Genomic DNA, 14,531 nt, shown 5'->3' on the forward strand with positions numbered 1-14,531 from the left:
TAGGAGGCGCCAGAGACGAAAAACACATCCAGTTCACTCCAGTATAAGTATGTCTATTCAAAAGAGCACATTGAGAGAGCACAAACGACTATGACAAAAAATATCTAAAACAAATGTGAATGAATATGACTTATGGTTTATAGAGGCATGTACGCTCTAATCATGGGTTTCAACTTGTTATGGGCGACATTTTGTGATAAAAAATTTTAAATTATTAATTGCAACAGCCATAATTTTTCATAATTCTGAACCCAATGGATATGTGCAGGACTGGGATGTCTTTATTCTAGAGATGAACAAATCAGGTTAGTTTATAATAAATATATAAAAATACTCGTGACTTTTTTGTTCAATTATTGTAATGTGTAGGCCAGGGTCTCCAACCTCTAGCTCAGGAACTACCAGTAGGTCTCCACCAGCTTACAAGTAGCTCACCAAGGGATTTCCGAATTGTGTTTATTGTGTTTATTTATTTATTTGTAAAGGGACAGCACATATTAATGAAAATTAAAAATGTAAATATGTAAAGATTATAGGCAGCGTGGCTAATTTCCATCTTCAGTCATTTTATTTGGTTAAACATGGTGACATATTTGACCATTGAACAACCATTTACCATTGTGCTGAATAACAAAAATGTGGTTAATTACAAACCCATTATCATTTTAGATATGTAATACTGAAGCCCAACTTTGGTGCACTAATTTATGTTTTATAGGCATCTAACTGTACCCAAAGGCTCGCCCTCTTTCTTATAATTGTCCCAATTTCTTGCGGCTGCTAAAATGAGTAGTTCTCTGGCATTTTTGTTTTGTAAAGGAGCTCACGGGAGGAAAAAGGTTGGAGACCCCTGGTGTAGGCAAACTGAAGACGAGAATGTTTTTAAAGATGCTCTAACTAATTAAATTCAATCTTTATTAAGAACACATAATGTCTGGTTCATAGTATAAAAAAATAAGAAGATAAATATACAGTGCATGTTATAATGTTTACAGACAAGAGCACCAGTGTCTCCAGAAGCTTAGAGGTGAATCTGACTGCTCCTCACAGGACACACAAGAGCTTGAATGATTTGATTGCTCAGATCCATGGCTCTACACATAAATGAATAAATACAACATCTGATTGTGATAACACAGTTTACAAACATCTCACTGTTGCTACAAAACCTCGGCACTTTCAGTAATATTCTCAAAGAGTCGTTATAGGCCACTGTCAAACTCTTTTTCTTGTAGTTGCGCCAAAGATGTGCAGTAAACAAGGGCGAGTGGAAACATTTAAAAAATGTAATGTTGACATCACTGTAGTGACAAATAATTTTTCTGGGGGGGGTTTTTGCTATTGCTTTTCTCTGACAACTATGGCTCACTGTATGACATTAAACTTATCGATAGTTTGCCTAAATTAAACAGCTAATAGTTAAATTTACACAGATCTGACACTTGGCACGGATGCATCAGCAGTTTCTATGGAAATAACCAGGTTTATTGCTGTATTTTGGAACATTCCAGGTAATAATCTAATGGAGACAAGCAGGTGAAGGAAACTCCATTGAGATTCTGTCTGTAGACCTTCACCCAGACGACCCCACCTGTTCCAGGATGCACCTCCACCTTCCACCCACACATCTCTCACCACTTTTCATTAGATTACTTTATGACTCATTTTGGCCAATACTTTCTGTCTGTAACTGCCTCACTTCGCTGTCTAGTAAAGGTCATTAGATGTTTTAACCCTTTAGGGCCAGAAGTTTTTTCCAAAACGTTCGATTTTGACATCTTAGTCCTGGTTTATTCCTGGTTTAATCCTATTTTCATCCTGGTTTAGTCCTGGTTTAGTCATATTTTCATTCTGGTTTAGTCCTGGTTCAGTCCTGGTTTAGACCTGGTTTAGACCTAGTTTAATCCTATTTTCATCCTGGTTCACTCCAATTTTTATCCTGGTTTAGTCCTGGTTTAGGCCTGGTTCAGTCCTAGTTTAGACCTGGTTTAGTCCTATTTTTATCCTGGGTCAGTCCTGGTTTAGCCCTGGTTTAGTCCTGGTTCAGTCCTGGTTCAGCTTCAGACCTGGTTAAGTCCTGGTTTAGTCCTGGTTTAGTGCCTAGTTTAGCCCTGGTTTAGACCTGGTTTAATTCTGGTTAAGTCCTGGTTTAGCCCTAGTTTAGCCCTGGTTTAGACCTGGTTTAATCCTGGTATAGTCCTGGTACAGATCTGGTTTAGACCTGGTTTAGATGAAATTTGACACCCTATTTGGCAAAATCTATCAAAATCTATATAGTGGGGTTTTGTCCTTCCTTCCTTCCTTCCTCCTTGAAAATGGGCAGCTACAGAGTTTCTTCTTGATTTAACCGACTATTATTTTGTTCTTTTATTTATTTTTTGTTGTCATTTCCCACTTTTCATCCACCTTTGGCAATAAGATGTAAATTATCTCTAAACAGCTTTTTATTAAATGCACTTGCAGTTATGGCAAACTCGGCGTGCGCATTTCCTTCAGTACTTACGGTAGCGCAGTTCTTCCAATCGCGCTGCACTTGCTCCTGCGGTCACATCTTGATGCCAGAACTTCAGTGAACAGCGCTTCTCTCATGCTATTATGCTAACGTAGACTCTCGTAGCTTTTGCATATTATTTTTTTGGTGTTTATTTGTTGGTTTGACGCTCTTGTTTTGTCTGGAGAAGGCTGTGGTTGCGCATTTCTGCCGTTTGGATTCGTCCATTTTCGCTGCTGCGGTCTTCGTGGGAGCGCTGATCTCATCCAAGCGACGTTAAGACCTCCCAGCTTTGACAGATAAGAGTCTTATTTTAACGCGTTACATAAGCAGGTGACTTGCGCGACAGGTGAGGTTCAGGAGGTATTTTTAAGTAATTTTATTGTGTTGAAGACCAGTCCGTGTTCATGCCAGATCTGCAGCGCTTTAGGTTTTCATACCATAGCATGAATCCTTTGTTGGGGGCCAATCTCCAACAACATCCGCATCATCAGCTCCACAGCCCCGGACACCCCGACTCTCCATCAGGACTGCTGCCCGACGCCCTCCTCCCTGGGGCGGACCTTCTGGGTGAGCAGTCCGGCTCCGGGCCCACCTCGCAGACCTCTCCCTTCCTCCATCACCTCTCCTCCGGACACTACCAGCACCGGGCCGCTCCCCCTCCTCCTCCTCCCGCCGCCATGGCTCTCCGGAACGACCTCGGCTCCAACATCAGCGTGCTCAAAACTCTCAACCTGAGATTTCGTTGCTTTTTGGCCAAAGTGCATGAGCTAGAGCGAAGGAATAAGATTTTAGAAAAGCAGCTGCAGCAGGCGTTGGATGCAAACAAAACGTGCCAAAACTGTGATCAAACCAGGGGCCCCACGCAGGAGGTCAGTGTGCAGACCGGGTTTGTTGGTGCAATTCCGCTCAGGCCGGGATCCCTGCCTTTCCACAACACCAACAACTCAGCCCGGCGTCCCACCTCTCTCTTCAGCCCTCCCGGAGACTCCCACAGCGGTAACCCGTCCATCACCATCAGCCACGCGTCTCCCTGTGTGGACTCCCCCGGTTCTACTGTCCCCAGCAGCACCACCACCACCGGGACGTCCACCAACCCCCCTCCGCGCTTCCTCCCCGGCACCATCTGGTCCTACAACCACGCGCGAAGGTTTGGGCCCGGGGCGGAGAGACTGACCAGCCCCGGTGTGTCCTGGGTGCACCCGGATGGAGTCGGGGTGCAGATCGACACCATCACGCCGGAGATCAGGGCGCTGTACAACGTGCTGGCCAAAGTCAAGAGGGAGAGGGACGAGTACAAGCGCAGGTAAAAGCAAAGCACACATCTCTAAAAGCACTTAAAGGTTATTGGGTGACCAGATTTTCAAAATAAAAAACCTGGACACCCCCTTTTTGGAGAGGTTGGGAATAATAAATCTGTGAAACGAGTGCGTAATTAAGGACAACTTTTCTGCACTTGGCCCATTCATGACTAAAAGTGACTGAGTGTCAATCAGCATAGTCACATTTTCTTTGAGTTTGGTCATTTTTAAGCAGCTTTTCTGTATTTTACCTGAACAGATTTTACAATTTATGCCTCTTTACTGTTGGTAGGTAACAAATTGGTCAAAAATAGGGACATTTCTTATAAAAAACTGGGACAAATCAGTAGTTTTCTGTAAGTCTGCTGGGACAGGGGACACAGGGTTCAAAACTGGGACTGTCCCGGGTAAATCGGAACGTCTGGTCACCCTACTTAAAGGAACACTTAGTGACTTTAATGGTAGTGTCCGCCGTTTGTTTGTCCCCATGGAAAAATAATTTTGCTTTCCACATTATGGCTTTAAACTGATCTATGTGGATGGAGACAAACGTGTGACGCCACCAAGATCAATTAGTAATCAGATCTGTGGAGAGCCGACTCTGCTCATAATCAGGGTTTGGTATCATTAAGAAGTTGTCGATACAATACAGACCTCGATACATAGGTCACGATGCGATACATGTCTCGATACAGTGCAGTTTCGATTCGATATGATATATTTCAAATTAATTCGATACGGTTCAATAAAAAATAAAGGTTAATTTATGGATGTCATACAAAAAGTGTTTGTTGAACCACTTCTTGTGCAAAATGAAAATGAAACATGCCCATTTTATTCATCAAAACAGTGAAAATGTAAAATTTTCCTTCCTCTGAACAAGCACCAAAACTGTAGCGCTGTAACAAAATATTTTAGTAAAATACACCAAAAAATACTCTTGGTGATATATCGATACAGCTGTCCCTGATATCGATACTGTATCATCACATAAAACGATACGATATATTGATACTTTGATATTTTTGCACAGCCCTGCTACTATAATGCATGTGTTTTAAGGTAGCTCTGTTAGCAATAAAACCCTGTAATTGAATAAATGCAATATAGACACCCTTTATCTGAAAAGTTGCACAGTACAGCTTTACTTAGTCAACTCTTTGTCCGTTGACACGAGAGCCTATGGGAAAACGGGTCAAATAAATAAGTCTTTAACTTGTCACTAATTTGGTCCAGGCCTACGTCTAAACTAGTGGTTATTGTGGATTTGTGATGTTGTTCTCAGAGGTTCGGGCTTCAATAGTCCATTGGCCAGAGGTGGGGACTTGGACTCGAGTCAGACTTGAGTCAATATTTTTAGGACTTGAGTCTTGACTTGATAAAATGGACTAAGACTTGGAACTCGACTTGGACTTGAAGGTCAGTGGCTTGAGAAGACTTGATGCTTCTCCTAAAAAATATATGTTTTTAAAAAATACTTTTCTCTTTACAGTTTATAAATGCAGTACTGTGATATGTTGTCTTCAAATGTACTACAATAATATACAGTACTATGCAGTAAAACAGAGGGAACTACAGAGAACTACATGACAAAATAACTGTTATTAAGCACTTTTAAATCTGAATTATTTCTATTGTGACTATAATGATTCACATTAAGATTTTGTCAAGACATTTAAAAAGGAAAATAAATAGCATTTCTACAACTCTTTTATAAATATTCATATATAAATATATCATGACTATTTCAGTACAATTTAGTGTAAAATTCATATAAATTGCAAAAATCTAAGCTATATTTGGTGCTTTGGTTTAAAGATTTGAAATGATTTGAAGCTCAAAGCAGACGACTTGGACTTGACTTGGACTTATGGGCCAGTGACTTGAGACTTGACTTGGACTTGCCTGTCTTTGACTTGGGGCTTGACTCGGACTTGTGGTCAAAGACTTGAGACTTACTTGAGACTTGCAAAACAACGACTTGGTCCCACCTCTGCCACAGATGTTTTTGTTCATGGGCCAGACACCTCACTCGTCTTGGCTTTATGGGTTTCCTTCACGTGATTTTTTTTGTTTTAGTTTTGTTTTTAAAGGTCTTTTGTCTCTTTGATTCCCGAATGGCAATAATGGGGCGACTCTTGCAGCTTAAAAACACTCACATAAGAACATCACACAAGCAAGAAACAAGAATAAATATTAATGCAAGGTACAGTTAAGTGAATTCAGATAAAGTTGAGTTCAGATAAAAGGCAAGTTGCAGCAGTGAGTCCTTTAGGAGTTGATACAGAGGCCATTAACTGTGGGGATAAGATCGTTTTTTACCCATTTGGTTCCACACTCCACAACTCCCAAGTATGAGCAGTGAATGAATAATGCAATCTGAAGTGACTCATCAAAATTGGGTGCAAGCTTGGACTAAACCAGAGATTGACCAGGACTAAACAGGACCAAACCAAGTCTACATCAGGAATAAACTGGGCTCAAATCAGGACCAAACCAGGACAAAGTGTGACGTTATCTATATAATATTTCAAATTCAGTTTCAGTGCTAGGAGAAGGCATTTTCAGTACCAGAATCATAATAAAAAACAATAGGACTTTCTTTTATATTGCCGTAAATCAAATAAAATAGTACATTATAGAGAATATTCTGAAGTTTGGATCTCTATACCTGCACAAATTACTATTTTTTGACCATTTTTTGGCCATCAATTACTAGTACGTGAATGCACGGTATCCTAAAATGTGCTACAAGACTTTTTATTACAGTCTTGTAGGAGAAAACTAATGTGATTTAATAAAACTTGGAATATTATATTAGAACGGCCTAATTTTATTTATTCTCTGTGCTGTAGGAGCCTCTCTTTTGTTGTGCTAAGTGCAGGTGGCGACTTGGGGCTTGTAAAACAGCTGCAGCGTCAGCACAGTGGGTGAAACAGTCCATTTCCTCTGGGCCTGAGTCTACTTCACGTGAGACCAGAGCAGGTGTTGTCCGCAAATACAGACAGGACCAGCCCTGCACAGCCCCACGTCCTAAATATACCCCAGGAATGAAGGTCAGATATGAGTGGGGACTTTTCAATGTAAACTCAGAGCGTGACTCAGTTCAAAGTAACAGGGTGGGTTCATGTTCTAATTCAGAGTATGTCAGAATTTCAGATGGAGGTCAGGGGAAATTATGGGTCTGTTTTTATAGGGAATGGACTATTAGGACAAGACAACTAAGTGTCTTTCTGCCTAAAGCCTGTCTCTTTCCTTCTTCAGAAATGCATGGGGTTCTTGTATAATTTTATTAGCTTATATTTTTTTTCTCAAATTTTATCAGCTAATAATATTTAATGCAGATGAAATGAAATATTGAAATGCTAAAATGAATATTGTTCAAATTCAGATTGTAGTTGTAACACAGTCTTGTTCTTGGATCTAGTCACTAAAACAAATAATTACATTTAAAGTTTGTGAATTTACCTTATGGATATTTCATGGCGACGTACAATGTAATCCTTAGAGTATGGGTGCCCAAACTTTGTTCATCGAGGGCCAAATATAAAAACACAGACAAAAGTGGAGAGCTGATCGAGGGTCATAAACTGGTGTCAGTACAGTGAATTATTCAATAATGATAAAATGAGCCAACAAATTATTCATGATGAGATCCTCAATGGGTTTTATCGACTTGGCTTTATCAGGATCCATTTTTGAAAACGTTCAGTAAAATATACTGCTTAAAGTGATATGGGCCAATTCACCTGCAAGTCTAAGGGCCAAAAACAATTGGTCTGAGGGTTGCATTTGGCTCACGGACAATAGTTTGAACATGTCTGCCATAGGGAAAACTGGCTCCTATCTGGGAGTGTGACATCACCATGTTCTGAAAACTACCAGTATATTTAAAGGTGAATAATGTAACTTTTCTGGTGGAGGGACTGTCAAATGTTTGTCAAATTTCTCAGTAATGTTATTGCTTTGTCTAGTTGAGGAGTAGATCTATGAAATGGTCTGGATGACAGGTTAAAAGGATCGACATCAATAAAGGCATTAAAAAAAAATACAATTTAATTTTATAGACAAACACAGAGCCCTAGAATGATTTAAAGACATATTTTACTACATATATAAAGAGATAATAAAATAATAATGTAGATTCTGTAGGCTACAGAAGCAAGTTAGTGTGTATATAGTGGAATAGAGTTCACACAAAAGAACTGCTGCACTGAACTCATGAGTACTGTTATTATGTTATATTTAATTTTTTTCTCTGTGCTGTTGTAGTTTGTAAATCACAATGTATCTGCTCACCTTCAGTGGCTGCTTGTTCTCGCAAACAGGTGTGCGGTGGTGTAGAGTGTTCAGAAATAACCAAAAGACGATAACTCTGATAAATTTAATTCTATTTATTACAAAAATAGAGTTTAATTACAGACAAACGTCCGGGTATTTGGGAGCCAATCGTAGAAATCACACCCAGAACCAAGAGTGGTCACCTTTTATTTTTTTTATACATTTCTATAGGACATCCTTTTTTAACTTCAGCTAATAACCGTAATAATCACTGTAACATGCTTTGTGTTGCATTTTTTGTCTGAAAAGTTTGATTGATTGATTGATTGATAAGGAGTGAACCCTAACTATTCCAGATGTTTCCTGGAATCAGGGGTCCCCCAAGACCAGCAGAAAGGCCCCTCTTAGTGCAGGCAGTAAAGAACACTTCTCGGACTTCCATAGGCTCTCTTAATGTAAACTCAGATACAGGATATACTATATCATGGAAAGAGAGAGAGCCTCTCTAACAATAACACCGGCTCCACTTAGTATTGATATTAAAGTAGCTGTATGACCATTCATGTAGTGGCTCAGGTACCACAATGTCCAAGTTGTTGCTTGTTGTTTGCTGACAGACGTTTTCTTGGCATCATCATTTGTAAACAGGGTCAGACGTTCATACATGATTTCCCTTCAGACTAAACCCCTCCGGTCGTAGTTTTATGTGAAATATTTGTCTATTTAGCAGATGATTAAGTACATCACTGAAGATAATAAACTACTACAACTACTACTACTACTATGACTATGGTCCTGAATAAGTAAAATTTGATTAATTAAATGCCTATTACCATTGCACATGTATCATTCTGATGCCTAACTTTGTGCACTAATAAATGGATAGTGGTTTATGTTGTGTAGGTATTTATCTGTACCTCATTTAGGGCTCGTTGTGGCTCTTTTAATTACTCAATTTCTTGTGACTTCTAAAACCAGTAGCTCTCTGGTATTTTTGTTTTAAAAATTAGCTCACCAGAGGAAAAAGGTTGGAGACCCCTGTACTAGAATGGTAAACATTTCTTCTGTCATGTTGAGCAAACCAGACCAAGTTACAGGTCAGATCTGTGGAGAGGCTAGCCTACTCACAGTCACAATGCTGTTATTTTGAGGTATTTTTGAGCCATTAAACCACCTGTAACTTAATAAATGTGGTAAAACAGTGACATATCCATAGAAACAAGCAGGTGACAGACTCCTGACCAATAAGTTACATAGTGCACCTTTAGTGTGAACTCATGAACTCAGCAGTTCTCAGAGATGACTCATGTGGTTTAATGCTTTGACTTACATCTGAATAATATCACTTGGTGTTAGTCTGTCAGTTTGTAAGGCCCAGTAGTTAAAGAGATATCAACTAAACAGCTCAAACCATTAGCTTTTTTGATCTTGTTAAGTGTACCATAGAATTCAGACGTATTATTCACCTCAATTATCGACTATAAGCTTTGTATCATTTTATGACCTCACATTAACATAGACTGGAGAGGGAAAGAAGAGGAGCGAATCCAGACTGAATGGACCATTTGACTGATTAAATGTCATTACTCAAGACTTTAGCACCAAAACAAGTGATGTCACTAGAACAATTCAGTATATTACACAGCACAAGAACACAGTGCCACTCTAAATACTGTTTTATTTTTATATTCTATATTACAAACTGCAGAGGTTAATGCGTTTGTTTGGGAACTATAAGGCTGTAAGCTTTTGATCACTTAATGATCCTGCCTTCTTGTGAGATTTAAGGCATATTATAATGTTGTTACCTCATCAAAAACATACCTGGAGTTGTGTTTTGTTTCATTCATACAAGTTTGAGTAACTCTTTATTCTGTCTACATCTCTATAGCTCAAAAAAATGATGTCATGTAGTGGTAGTTTTCAAGTTTACAGCTTTCTTTTATCTTTTGTTCAGTAGAGATTGGCACTTCAAGGGCTGAAATGATCTAAATGATTCATGTGAAGTTGTAAGGAGTTTAAAATGCAGTGGAGCAAGTTTTTTTGTGTGAAAGAAGAAACAGTAAGGAAACAACTTATTAAACAAATAGCATAATATACAGTAGGCCTTCTGTTGTATTATTAGTTGACCAGTTATAAAAATGTATATGGACCACAGTAGAAATGAGACGGCATGAGTCTATTAGCTGGAGTTTTAAGAGTGACAAGACAGTTTATTCTGCTTTAAAACATATACATATTGTTGTTGCTTGAACCCCATTGAGCTTGTGATCTTACTTTACGCCTTAGAGAACTGGATAGCTCCACCACGCCCCTGCCACTTTAGGCTGATTAATCCCGCACAGGACATGTCTTTAGTCCACCGAGAATGTTTTTCAGTCGACCAAAACCCTAGTTTGATTGCTCCACAAGCGTCCTTGAATCCCTGGGAAAGAAAGACACTTCACCAAAAGAAGAAAGAATGTCGAGTGGAAGTGCAGGACCAAGAAATAAACAGAAATAATAGAGGTCCGCGCACTGTTTCAACGCTCCCAATGAGAAATTTAATAGCACAACATTTCAGACTCCTTCATCAGAGTGCAATGTAGAACAGGTGTAGGGGGTGGGGTGTATATATATATATATATATATATATATATATATATATATATATATATATATATATATATATATATATATATATATATATATATGCCTGGAGAGGGCTTTGTCACGCATGAATGGGGGATATATATACAAATGGGCACAAGGGGGCATCTTAACCCAAAGATTATCTACAAAACAATCAAACAGTCACGAGTAGTAAAAAATCTTTCCGTGAAGAGTGTATATACAGGATATAATATAATAATAATACATCGGACTTATATAGCATTTTTTGGATACTCAAAGACGCTCTACAAACAAAAAAGTAGTAGAAGATGGGGAAATCATGGAGGGAATGCCAGTTTGAACAGGTGAGTTTTTAAAACTGATTTGAAGTGCTGCAGTGAGTCCGAGTTCCTGATGAGTTGTAGGAGAGTGTTCCAGAGGTAGGTGGCAGCGGCGGCAAAGGCTCAGTCCCCCAAGGTCCGGTGCTTTGTCCTGATGAAGGGAGTGAGGAGGTTGGAGTCGGCTGATCTGAGGCGGCGGGTCGGACAGTGCACATGGAGGAGGTCGGTGAGAGGGAGAGGCCAGGTTATGGAGGGACTTGTAGGTGATGAGGAGGATCTTGTATTGAATGCGGTATTGTACAGGGAGCCAGTGGAGTTGCATAAGGACAGGAGCGATGTGGTCTCTGGAGCGGGTGTGGGTGAGGAGGCAGGTGTGGTGATTTCTGGAGCGGGTGTGGGTGAGGAGGCGGGTGTGGTCTCTGAAGCGAGTGTGGGTGAGGAGGCGGGTGTGGTCTCTGGAGCGGGTGTGGGTGAGGAGGCAGGTGTGGTGATTTCTGGAGCGGGTGTGGGTGAGGAGGCGGGTGTGGTCTCTGGAGCGAGTGTGGGTGAGGAGGCGGGTGTGGTCTCTGGAGCGGGTGTGGGTGAGGAGGCGGGTGTGGTCTCTGGAGCGGGTGTGGGTGAGGAGGCGGTGTGTGTGATTTCTGGAGCGGGTGTGGTGAGGAGGCGGGTGTGGTCTCTGAAGCAGAGTGTGGGTGAGGAGGCGGGTGTGGTGTCTGGAGCGAGTGTGGGTGAGGAGGCGGGTGTGGTGATTTCTGGAGCGGGTGTGGGTGAGGAGGCGGGTGTGGTGGTCTCTGGAGCAGGTGTAGGTGAGGAGGCGGGTGTGGTCTCTGGAGCGGGTGTGGGTGAGGAGGCGGGTGTGGTGGTCAATGGAGCAGGTGTAGGTGAGGAGGCGGGTGTGGTCTCTGGAGCGGGTGTGGGTGAGGAGGCGGGTGTGGTGTCTGGAGCGGGTGTGGGTGAGGAGGCGGGTGTGGTGGTCTCTGGAGCAGGTGTGGGTGAGGAGGAGGGCGGCAGAGTTCTGGATGTATTGCAGTTTTTGGAGGTGGGTGGAGGGGAGACCGTACAGAAGGCAGTTGCAGTAGTCGAGTCTGGAGGAGATAAAGGCATGAATGAGTATTTCTGCGGTGGGCTGAGAGAGGGAGGGGCGGAGACGGGTGATGTTGTGAAAGTGGAAAAAATATGTTTTAGTGATGTAGCTGATGTATATATATATATATATATATATATATATATATATATATATATATATATATATATATATATATACCAGAAATAGACTATCATACACTTGTTCAGTAAAGATTATAAATCACAAGGAAACATTATGCGCTTGAAGAGAGTCCAGTAACAAGAATATACAGTCTTGTAAATCATGACCTAGGTATTAAAGACCATATCAAGAAAAACGTAGACCTACAAAAATGGTTTTATATCGAACTCTTTGTTTAAACCTGCTGGAGCTTCAAACCCATTGCCCAGTCCAGTCACTGTAATGTGGTTGGTTGCGATAGAAGGGCATCAGGTATAAAGATCTACCACGCAGACTGATTTTATAGTAATAGTTTTCTCAACAAATCAGAGAAAAGGTCCTTAATATACATAGAAAACTCCTAGTGTAAAATATTCTGAAGACTTCACAATTTTGGAAAATAAATAAAAATCTCATTGCAGTTGCTATTAGAATGGCAGTATTTGAAAAGTAGGACTCTGAGCGTCAACATTTGAAATACAAGAATCACATGTCAGAGAATCACATTTCAGAACATGTTTATCGATGTCTTTAAAACTAAAGGGTCAGGTTTTTTTTAGTTTTTTTTTACAGTGGACATTCTTTTACCAAAATAACTGCAGTCATTGGATTTGATAATTGTGCATACTCAACGTTGCCCTGCTTTTCACAAAATGATAAATATATCTAACTCTTCGTTTAAACCTGCTGGAGCTTCACCCCCATTGCCCAGTCCAGTCACTGTTGGTTGAGATAAAAGGGCATCGGGTATAAAAATCTACCACGCAGACTGATTTTATAGTAAGAGTTTTCTCAGCTAAGTTAGAGGAAAAGGTCCTTAATAAGCATAGAAAAAACCCAGTGTAAAATATGCTGAAAAATTATTTAACTAAGACTTCACAATTTTGGAAAATAAATAAAAATCTCATTGCAGTTTCTATTAGAATGGCAGTGTTTAAAGAGTAGGACTCTGAACATCAACATTTGAGGAAAGACTGAATTCTGAATCGATAAACTAATACAAGAATCACATGTCAGAGAATCACATTTCAGAACTTGTTTATAGATGTCTTTAAAACTAAAGGGTTAGTTGTTGTTGTTTTTTTACAGTGGACATTCTTTTACCAAAATAACTGCAGTCATTAGATTTGATAATTGCGCCTACTCAGCGTTGCCCTGCTTTTCACGAAACAATAAGTATATCTAACTCTTCGTTTAAATCTACCACACAGACTGATTTTACAGTAATAGTTTTCTCAGCTAAGTCAGAGAAAAGGTCCTTAATAAACATAAAAAACTCCTAGTGTAAAATATGCTGAAAAATCATTTAACTAAGACTTCACAATTTTGGAAAATAAATAAAAATCTCATTGCAGTTTCTATTAGAATGGCAATGTTTAAAAAGTAGGACTCTGAACATCAACATTTAAAGGAAGACTGAAATCTGAATCGCTAAACGTAATACAAGAATCACATGTCAGAGAATCACATTTCAGAACATGTTTATCGATGTCTGAAAAACTAAAGAGACATTCTTTTACCAAAATAAATGCAGCCGTTGTATTTGAGAATTGTACCCACTCAATGTTGCCCTGCTTTTCACAAAACGATAAGTAATAAGGTTCAAAACTCAATCAAAACAACAAATAAATAAAAGGTCTGTGGAATAATTGTGGGTTGAGTTTAAATCGATATTTCCGGTCAGCAGGCTGATTTAGGCCTGCGTGTCAGCTGATGACTGTGTGATTTGCACCTCAGTGAAAAGGCTGAGAGAGACAGTTTAGACATCGACCACAGCCAGAGACTCCACTGCAGCCACTACACGCAGATCTGTGAGACAAAACGCTACTGAAAGTAATTCACATTGACTGCAGATGTATAATTGATTGTAATGGAATGATATCGATATTAATGGATGTTTGGTGTCTGTGAAAGTGAATCGCTGGTCAGAACAAAGTAGAAATTAATATTAATAAAATATGATTAATCACATAAGATTTTATTTATGATGTATGGTGTCTGTTTCTATGTATTTCTATAGTTATTACCATTGGTGACACATCAACAATAACCACCAAAAGTTTTTAGATTGTCTGAAAAAAAAAAAAAAAACCTGATGTAAACAACGCATGTTTCAACAAAAAAGTGAGCGTGACAAACTGAAAAGCTTTTGAGTATAACTTTATGCGTGAGAGACTTGTTTAAAGACACAAATCAGATCAGTGGTTGCATTTCCGACTAACTCAGTTCTGGTGAGACTGTGTTAAAATAAAGATCAGATTAAAGTCTAATTTGAGTAA

General features: G+C 39.7%; 1 protein-coding gene across 1 annotated transcript in view; it reads left to right on the plus strand.

Annotated features, from left to right (window-relative positions):
• Positions 1-2,566: 2,566 nt before the first annotated feature.
• iffo1b (intermediate filament family orphan 1b) overlaps positions 2,567-14,531 on the plus strand; it is a 44,116-nt gene continuing 32,151 nt past the window's right edge. The window contains exon 1 of the mRNA XM_055164247.1: positions 2,567-3,797. Coding sequence (XP_055020222.1) covers positions 2,899-3,797 — 899 coding nt within the window. The 5' untranslated portion in view covers positions 2,567-2,898. The remainder of the gene's footprint in view (positions 3,798-14,531) is intronic.

This window comes from Boleophthalmus pectinirostris, unplaced genomic scaffold (genome assembly GCF_026225935.1).
Source record: "Boleophthalmus pectinirostris isolate CB_2022bp ecotype Guang Dong unplaced genomic scaffold, ASM2622593v1 HiC_scaffold_6, whole genome shotgun sequence".
In the NCBI taxonomy this organism is placed as follows: domain Eukaryota; kingdom Metazoa; phylum Chordata; class Actinopteri; order Gobiiformes; family Gobiidae; genus Boleophthalmus; species Boleophthalmus pectinirostris.